This window comes from Rhinopithecus bieti, unplaced genomic scaffold, assembly GCF_001698545.2.
Source record: "Rhinopithecus bieti isolate Rb0 unplaced genomic scaffold, ASM169854v2 scaffold_5025, whole genome shotgun sequence".
Lineage (NCBI taxonomy): Eukaryota > Metazoa > Chordata > Mammalia > Primates > Cercopithecidae > Rhinopithecus > Rhinopithecus bieti.
This window is the reverse complement of record NW_016804637.1, coordinates 75,805-85,698: the sequence shown is the minus strand read 5'-3', so window position 1 is coordinate 85,698 and position 9,894 is coordinate 75,805. Positions and strand designations below refer to the sequence as shown.

Genomic DNA, 9,894 nt, shown 5'->3' with positions numbered 1-9,894 from the left:
CAATCTACAAAATAACTGACCAGCACTCTTCAAAAGTGTCAAGGTCCTGAAAGACCCAGGGACTATTATAGACTGTAGGAATGTATGGAGACATGACAATTAAATGCAATGAGGGCCAGGCACAGTGGCACTGTAGTCCTAGCTATTTAGGAGGCTGAGACAGGAGGATCGCTTGAGCCCAGGAGTTCAAGTCCAGCCTGGGCATCATAGTGAGACCTCATCTCCAAGATAGATAGATAGATAGATAGATAGATAGATAGATAGATAGATAGAAATAAATGCAATGGGCCAGGTGCAGTGGCTCACACCTCTAATCCCAGCACTTTGAGAGGCCAAGGCGGACAGATCACAAGGTCAGAAGTTCAAGACCAGCCTGACCAACATGGTTGAAACCCCCTGCCTCAGCCTCCCAAGTAGCTGGGATTATACGCTCCCACCATCACGCCCAGTTAATTTTTGTATTTTTTGTAGAGATGGGGTTTCACCACGTTGGCCAGGCTGGTCTCGAACTCCTGACCTCAGGTGATTCACCCGCCTCAGCCTCCCAAAGTGTTGGGATTACAGGCATGAATCACCACGCCCAGCTGGAGTCCCCACTCTTAACCACAGCGCTACAGTGTCTTCATTTAGTTGAAACAACGTGCTATATGTTTTGACTTCAACTTTGTCTATCTCCATTGTCCCCGGTTGATGGGATTTATACAGTGATTTATTATGACAAGGCCACTGCAATAAATGTCCCTGCACATATGTCATTCTTCACACCTACACTTGTACTTCTGAGGAATATTCTAAAATAGAGGATATACTTGTTCAGAAGGTAAGGACATTTGTCATTTTGAAAACTATCAACAAATTGCCCACACTCATCAACAGTGTTCCCACAGCCTCCCCTGCATTGCATGTTGTCAAGCATTCTTTTCTTTTCTTATTTATTTATTTTTTTCACCCAAACTAAAATGCAGTGACATGGCTGGGCGCAGTGCTGTAATCCCAGAACTTTGGGAGGCTGAGGCAGGCAGATCACCTGAGGTCAGCAGTTCAAGACCAGTCTGGCCAATATGGTGAAACCCCGTCTCTACTAAAAATACAAAAATTAGCCAGGTATGGTGGCAGGCACCTGTAATCCCAGCTGCTCAGGAGGCTGAGGCAGAATTGCTTGAACCTGGGAGGTGCAAGTTGCATTGAGCTGAGATCATGCCACTGCACTCCAGCCTGGGTGACAGAGCGAGATTCTGTCTCGAAAAAAAAAAAAAAAATGTAGTGTCATGATAATAGCTCACTGCAGCCTCCAATTCCTGGGCTCAAGCAATCCTCCTGCCTTGGCCTCCCAAAGTGCACTTTTTAAAAATGCTCTTTTCTTTTTTTCTTTTTTCTTTCTTTCTTTCTTTTTTTTTTTGTAGAGGCAGGGTCCTGCCATGTCTCTCAGGATGGTCTTGAATTTCTGGACTCAAGCAATCCACCCATCTTGGCCTCCCAAAGTGCTGGGATTACAGACTTGAGCCACTGTACCCAGATTGTAAGTGAACAACTCCCTCCCTGTCAACTCACTCACAGTCAGTCTGGGGATGAGAGATGCTATTATTTTACAGCAGGTGGTCAGGGAAGGCCTCTCTGAGAGGTGATATTAGAGCAGAGACTGAATGAAATTGGGGAGAGGCCATGCAGGCATCTTGCAGAAATGTGTTCCAGGTGGCAGGAACTGCTAGTGCAAAGACCCTGTGGTGGGAACGTGTTTGGGGACTCAGGAAACACATCTGTAGCCTGGCGTGGTAGCGGGTGCCTGTAATCTCAGCTACTTGGGAGGCTGAGGCTCCAGAATTGCTTGAAACTGGGAGGTGGAGGTTGCAGTGAGCTGAGATCATGCCACCCAGCCTGATTGACAGAGCGGGACTTTGACTCAAAAAAAAAAAAGGAGGAGAAGAAGAAAGAAGAAGGAGAAGGGAGAAGAGAAGAGAAGGGAGAAAGGGAAGAAGGAGAAGGAGAAGAAGAGGAAGAGGAAGTGGACACAGAAACAGAAGCAGCAGCAGCAGCAGCACATCTGAAAGGACGTAGAAGAAAAGGTAGGAGCACTGTTACCCTAGTAGGGTGGCTTAGCTTCTCTGAACCTTGAGTTTCCCATCTATAAAATGGACCTGTGAGTTTCCACCCTGAGGTGATGGTGAGGATGAAAAGAGATTGTGACTGGCATGGAGTGAGTGTTCCCATAACAGAAGACTTTAGGAACAAGCGCCTCTGCCAGATTGCTGGAGAGGAAAGCTTGGTGAGCAGGGGGCTCGCAGAGCAGGCTAAGATAGACTGGTGCAGAGCAGGGTTTTGACTTTCCCCAAAACAAACAGACAAACACTTGTGGGTGTGGATTTTATTTTCATTTTTATATTTTTTGAGTCAGAGTCTCACTCCTGTGGCCCAGGCTGAAGTGCAGTGGTGTGATCTTGGCTCACTGCAACCTCTGCCTGCCATGCCAGGTTCAAGCGATTCTCCTGCCTCAGCCTCCCAAGGAGCTGGGATTACAGGCATGTACCACCATGCCCGGCTAATTTTGTATTTTTAGTAGAGATGGAGTTTCACCATGTTGGCCAGGCTGGTCTCGAACTACTGACCTCAGGTGATCCACTTGCCTCAGCCTCTCAAAGTGCTGGGATTACAGGCACCAGCCACCGCACCTGGCCGGGTGTGAGTTTTAAACGGTTCTGAGCAACAGGAAGGTTTTAGGGGGTCCCCTAAAGTTGAGGAGAGGCATGGCTTTCCTACAATGACTGTCTTAGACCCTTCGGGAAACCCTGCCTCTTACAAGATCCCACACTTCTCATTTAGATGGTAAACTGAGCCACAGAGGGGCTAGAGCCTGGAAAACGCCAGAAAGGAGCGAATAACCGATGACACTCGGCAATCAGTGATGGGGGTGTCTACTGGGATTGGGGCCTCGGTATGGGATCGGCCCCCTCTAATGCCTCTACCCCCATCTACCAGACAGAGACTCGAAGAGAGAGACGCGAAGACAGAGACAATATAGTGACAGCGACATGAAGAGAAACAGAATTACTCAAAGCCCAGGAACAAAAACAGACACAGAGACAAAGGCAGAGATAGAAAAAGGCTCGGCGACCCAGAGACAGAGATACAGAGACACAGATCTACTACAATCAGAGTGACATGGCAGTCCCAGAAAGGGCTGCCCCCTGGGGGTACCCGGGTCTGCCCCGTTGGGGTGCACGCCAAGAGCTCCCCCACCCCTCCCCCGTCGTGCCTGGGCCGTGACTTCAGAGCTCGTGCAGATTCTATAAATGGCCAAGAGGCCGCGGGACGTGGGGCGGGGCCGAGTGAGTCATCGCGTGACGTCACCGCCGCCTGGACCTAGCCAGGCCCCGCCCCCCCTTCCCGGGCCGCCAGGGGGCGCCGGCCTCAGGTCCTCACATGCGCAGTAGCCACCTGCGGCCCCCCGAGCGCCGCTCAGTTTGGGAGGGATCAGGGAATCTGCGCGTTCGAATCCCGCCCCTGCCAACCTCGAGCTGTGTGACCCGGCCATTCGGTGTTACCTCTCTGTGCCTCGTATAGACTCACCTCATAGGGCTGTCGTGAGGAATGAGTTAACAGCCTCAAAGCGCTTAGTACGTAGCAGGTGCTAATTGTTAGCTCATTTTATGTACTTTCTGTTTTTCCTTTCTTTCTTTCTTTTTTTCTTTAATAGAGAGGAGGTCTCGCTATGTTGCCCAAGCTGGTCTCGAACTCCTGGGCTCCAGTGATCCTCCCACCTTGGCCTCGTATTTTCGTGTATATTTGACATATCGTGACATGCCATCAACTGGCACGTTGCCTTAGCTCAGTGGTTTGCAAACAGGGATGATCTGCTTCCCCCCCGACCCCAACCAGGGGACATTTGGCAATGTGTGTAGACATTTCTTCTTTTCATTTTTCTTTTTTAGAGACCATGGTCTTTCTATGTTGGCCAGATGGGTCTCAAACTCCTGGGCTCAAGCAATCCTCCCATCTCAGCCTCCTTAGTAGCTGGGACCACAGACTCCTGCCTCAGTGCCTCAACATTTCTGTTTATTGGGACCAAGAGAGTGCTACTGGCATCTAGCAGGTAGAGGCCAGGGATGCTGCTTGAAGTCTTTTTTTTGAGACGGAGTCTCGCTCTGTCGCCCAGGTTGGAGTGCAGTGGCGCGATCTGGGCTCACCGCAAGCTCCGCCTCCCGGGTTCACGCCATTCTCCTGCCTCAGCCTCCCCAGTAGCTGGGACTACAGGCGCCCGCCACCTCGCCCGGCTAGTTTTTTGTATTTTTTTTAGTAGAGATGGGGTTAGCCACCGTGTTAGCCAGGATGGTCTCGATCTCCTGACCTCGTGATCCGCCCGTCTCGGCCTCCCAAAGTGCTGGGATTACAGGCTTGAGCCACCACGCCCGGCCTGAAGTCTTACAATGAATGCCCAGGACAGCCCCCCAACCATGAAGAATTATCCAGCCTCAGCTGTCCACAGCGTGGAGGTTGAGAAACCCCACCTTAGCCTCATAGTTGAGGTTCATGGAGCATGGTCTCAAATTCTCCTCAGCCCCTGGCCTGCTGTGTGACACTGAAAAAGTGATTCCAAGCCCTATGCCTCAGTTTCCCCACCTATAAAGCAAAGTACTTGTGTTAATAATAACAGCGTCAGCTGGTCACAGTGGCTCACACCTGTAATCCCAGCACTTTGCAAGGCCGAGGAGGGCAGATCAACTGAGGTCAGGAGTTCAAGACCAGCCTGGCTAACGTGGCAAAACCCCATCTCTACTAAAAATACAAAAAATAGCCAGGCGTGGTGGCAGGCACCTGTCATCCTAGCTACTTGGGAGGCTGAGGCAGGAGAATTGCCTGAAGCCAGGAGGTGGAGGTTGCAGTGGGCCGAGATTGTGTCACTGCACTCCAGCCTGGAGAATAGAGTGAGACTCTGTCTCCAAATAATAATAATAATAATAACAGTGTCCACCTCTGAAGGTGTCATGATAATTGAGTGGATATATGTACAGAGCTTGGAACAGAGCCTGACATAAGGGCCATGTCATCTGGCATATTGCAGCCATGTCATTAGCATGTGACCAATAAATTGCATATCCTTAACGTATCATTAGTGTGTGGCAGGTTGCAGACATGTCATCCAAGTGTCACAAACATGGCCTTGCCATGTGGGGCATGATGTGGGCATAGCATCCACTCCTGTGGTCCAGGGGTTAGATCTCGCTAGGTAGGGTTGCTTGAGGAGGACATAGTTCATGGCCTGGGACTTGCCAACAAAGTCACCCTGTGGTTCAAGTGACACACAAGTGGATGGGGAGGGTAAGACCCAGGATGTCTGCTCCCCCAGGTCCTTTTGAGGGGCTGAAGGAGACAGAACTAGGGTGCTGGACCCTCAGCATAAAGAATGCTATGGGCTGGGCATGGTGACTGATGCCTGTAAATCCCAGCATTTTGGGAGGCCAAGGCGGGCAGATTGCTTGAGCCCAGAAATTTGAGACCAGCCTGGGCAACATAGCAAGACCCTATCTCTAAAAATAAAATAAAATTAGCCAGGTTGGTGGCACAAGTCTGTAATTCTAACTACTTGGATGGGCTGAGATGGGAGGATCACTTGAGCCTGGGAGGTCAAGGCTGCAGTGAGCTGTGATTGTGCCACTGCACTCCAGCTGAGAGGACAGAGTGAAACCTTGCCTTAAAAAAAAGAATGCTATGGCCCGAGTCCCTCTGCTGTGCCGGGCACTGTGCTGGGAATGTAAGAGACATATTCTTCTGATCTTTACAACTCTCTCATGAGGCAGGCACTATCATTACCCCATTTTACAGATGTGGCCATACAGTCCTAGAGAGGAGAAGGGGCTTACCTAAGGCTATAGACTGTTGGTATCTGGAGATAAACCCGGGATGGTGCTCACTAAACTATCATGGATGTCAGTCCTGCCTCAAGACTCCAGAGAGATAAAGAGACCTCAGAGACAAAGAGACTCAGACCCAGCCAGAGGCCCAATGGACAGCGGGAGGGGTGGGTGGAAGAAGGCTGGTCTCTGTCTGACCAAGCCCCCCCAGAATAACGTAGGCTGCCCCCCTAGGTGGAAACAATGACACAATCAGCTCCCAATACCAAGGGCCTGACATCACAAGGGGGGGGAAGGCAGCAGAGGTTGGGGGGTGTGCCCCGCCCCTTGGCAAGCCCCTACAGCCAATGGAACGGCCTTGGAAGAGACCCGGGCCGCCTCCGGAGCTTCAAAAACGTGTGAGGAGGGAAGAGGGTGCAGACGGAACTTCAGCTGCTGCCTTGGTCCTCAGCTTCAGTACCGCCACTACCCCCCCGCCAGAGCCCACCGGCCAGCATGTCCTCTGCTCACTTCAACCGAGGCCCTGCCTATGGGCTGTCAGCCGAGGTTAAGAACAAGGTAGGGCTGGAGGGCCTCCCTGACCTGGCCCACACGTCCTGCCAGGCCAGAGCCCAGAGCTTGGAGTCCCTTGAACCCCCTCCTGCCTATCCTATGTGACTTGGAAACTGAGAGGGAAAAAGGGAGTGATATGGGATAGGGGCTGCCTGTCTCCCCTGAACATCCCAGAGCCGCCAGCTATGGTTGGGGGTGGAATAGGGGGGCACACAGCCACACATAAACAGAGGGGGTCAGTCCATTGCAAAGATACCCACCTGATCAGTCTTCTTTTAACCCTTTGTGTTCTTGGGGGGAACAACATAGGGGGAAGATATGTTGATTCTTCCATATCCCCCAGCCTCACAAAGAAATTGGGGAGCGCTTGAGAGCTGGGGTTCCTGAGAGGTGACGCCGGGAAAGTGTGGGAGATCCTGAAGGCAGAGGGGGACGGTGGAGGGCAGGAAGCGGGCCTCAGAAGTGCGGCAGGGGTCTCCTAACTGTGGAGCTAGGAAGTTACCTGGACGCCACCTTCATGCTATGGATGGGTAAACAGGTTCGGAGAGGAGAGGCAAATAGCTGGGATCCCAGGTAAAGCAGGTACAGCGCTCGGACCCTGGAGTCACCCCCCATATACCAGGATGGTCTCAGCTTCTTCCAGCTGGAGAACTTGAAGTTTCCAGCTCACTAGAATCGTCCCAACAGCACTGCCGAGGGAGGAGTTCCTGCCCCATTTGACAGAGAGGAACACTGAGACTCAGGGTGGCTTTTCCCAGGGTCCTATGGTGAGGAAGTGGGGGACTAGGTTGGAACCTGGGTCGGGGATCCTCGGGGCTGGAGGAGGGGCTGGTTGGGGGGCGGGTTCTCTGGCGGGAGACAGATCCCAGCGCCGCCCTCCTCCCCCCAGCGCCGGCCCCAGAGCCGCGCAGAGCCGCCGCGCCTTATAAGGCGGCCTCGGGGAGCCCAGGCCACGCTATATAAGGGCCGGTTTGCTTTATAAAGCCGGGCTGGTGGTGTGGGGGGCGGCAGAGCCGGGGCCAGGTGAGGGGGCCGCCCCTCCCACCTCCCCCCACCCACCCGGGAGAAGAAAGGGCAGCCCGGTCCCCTAGGGGCTGGGAGTCTGGCTGGACTGTGGCGGAGGGTTCTGGAGAAATGGGAGTGGGGGAGGGGGGTACGGTGGAGAGAGGGAAAAGCCGGGGGGAGAGGCAGACAGAGATACTGGGAGCCTGAGACACCCTAGGGACAGACGTGGGAGGGCGAGCCAAGAGCGAGATAAGACCTAGACAGGGATGGAGGGGCAGAGAAGGGAGACAGAGCCCCACCCCCGACCCCAGGCAGGAAACCTGGAGACAGAGAAAGACCTAGAGAGGCAGAGATGCAAGACCCAAGAGCCCCGCCCCTGGCCAGACGGGAATAGCCACCCAGAGAGATGGGGACCCCAAGACTGGGCCAAGGAAAGACACCGCTGGGGAAGAGAGAGACAGAGGAGTCGTGGGGGATAAGGGGGAGAGAGACATACAGACGTGCAAGGGGTGGGGTCTAAAACAGAGGCAAGCCTCTACCCCTAACCCGAGACAGAGCCCTGGAGCCGAAGACCTGGGGGACATGGAGAGACAGAGATGTATGACCAGCACCCCTCTGCAAGCCAGCACCCAGGGGCACCTCCTTAGACTTCCTTCTTCCCTTCCTGAGGTGCCCCTTCTTCCAACAGGGGACGCAGAGGGGGCAGGGCTAGAGGAAGAGAAGCCCCAAGTTTGGCCTGGACGTAAAACCAGGGGACCGGGTGCCACCCCTCTAGCTCAGAGGATCCAGCTCCCCACACCCCACCCCTTGTCTACATTCCCTGGTGCCAAACCTCAGAATGCCCGGAATGGCCCCCTGGGCAGGTGCCACCTCAGCCCTGGCTCTCAGCCCTCCCCAGCCCCCACCTTCCCAACTGGGTGATCTGGGGCAAAATTGCCTTAGTTGGGAAGAACGAGGGAGATCAGGCTCTAGGAGGCTGGGATAGGACCCAGGGAGCCCAGGCTGCCCTCACTGCATCCTCACCCCTTTCTCTGTGCCCCCCGCCCCAGCTGGCCCAGAAGTACGACCACCAGCGGGAGCAGGAGCTGAGAGAGTGGATCGAGGGGGTGACAGGCCGTCGCATCGGCAACAACTTCATGGACGGCCTCAAAGACGGCATCATTCTTTGCGAGTGAGTGAGGCTCTCAAAGCCCAGACCCTGCACCCCCGGCAACTCCATGCAGCCCCCTCAACCCCCAAAACAACCATGATCCTGGAACTGAGTTGAACACTTTCTATTGGATACCTTTGGGGTGGCCAGTAATCACTGCGCCCATTTAACAGGCACAGAAAACAGGCTCAGTTAGGTGAAATGCATTATACCAGGTCCCACGCTGTTTCAAAGGAAATGACTCCAGAATCTTAACCACCATGCTATACAGGGTAGACCCATCTATGGCCGCCAGAGTCCCCAGAAAGAGCAGTCACAGCTAAAAGGCAGCAGTCAACAGCCGTTCATGGCTGGCTTGGTGACATAAGGAGAGATGTGCGGCAATAACTAAAGTAGGCCCTGGTTTTCTTTCTGGATTTCGTTTTGTTTTGTTTTTTTGAGATACAGTCTTGTTCTGCTGCCCAGGCTGCAGTGCAGAGGCATGATCTTGGCTCACTGCAACCTCTGCCTCCTGGGTTCAAGTGATTCTCCTGCCTCAGCCTCCCCAGTAGCTGGGATTACAGGCACACACCACCATGCCTGGCTAATTTTCATATTTTTTTTTTTCAGTAGAGATGGGGTTTCACCATGTTGGCCAGGATGGTTTTGAACTCCTGACCTCAACTGATCCACCTACCTCGGCCTCCCAAAGTGCTGGGATTACAGGCACGTGCTACCACACCCAGCTAATTTTTGTATTTTTGTTTTTTTAGTAGAGACAGGGTTTCGCCATGTTGACCAGGCTGGTCTCGAACTCCTGACCTCAAGTGATCCACCTGCCTCAGCCTCCCAAAGTGCTGAGATTACAGGCATGAGCCACCTCGCCCAACCTTCTTTTTTTTTTTTTTTTTTTTTTTTTTTGAGATGGAGTCTTGCTGTGTCACCCAGGCTGGAGTGCAGTGGCACAATCTCAGCTCACTGCAACCTCTGCTCTCCGGGTTCAAGTGATTCTCATGCCTCAGCCTCCTGAGCAGCTGGGATTACAGGCACCCACCACCTCGCCCGGCTAACTTTTGTATTTTTAGTAGAGATGGGATTTTGCCATGTTGGCCTGGCTGGTCTCGAACTCCTGACCTCAAGTGATCTGCCCACCTTAGCCTCCCAAAGTGCTGGGATTACAGGCATGAACCACCGCACCCTGCTGGCCCTGGTTTTCTCCTCTCCTCAAAACCTCATCGCTGAGGGAGGTGAAAACCCTAACAGCTCCCAAGCCCCAGTTCCACTGCAATCTTAATGCTTGGTAGGGCCCTAAACCCAATCTGGGCCCGATCTGCATTTGAGTCTGACACAGGGCAGAGTGAC

The 9,894-nt window shown here is 53.2% G+C and overlaps 1 protein-coding gene across 2 annotated transcripts in view; it reads left to right on the top strand.

Moving 5' to 3' along the window:
* Positions 1-6,136: 6,136 nt before the first annotated feature.
* CNN1 (calponin 1) overlaps positions 6,137-9,894 on the top strand; it is an 11,794-nt gene continuing 8,036 nt past the window's right edge. The window contains exons 1-2 of one of the 2 annotated variants that reach the window (XM_017869427.1): positions 6,137-6,404; positions 8,453-8,574. In XM_017869427.1, the coding sequence (XP_017724916.1) occupies positions 6,342-6,404; positions 8,453-8,574 (185 nt within the window). In that variant the 5' untranslated portion in view covers positions 6,137-6,341. Of the gene's footprint in view, positions 6,405-7,301; positions 7,422-8,452; positions 8,575-9,894 lie in introns of those variants that run through there. The other variant, XM_017869428.1, reaches the window with a different exon arrangement.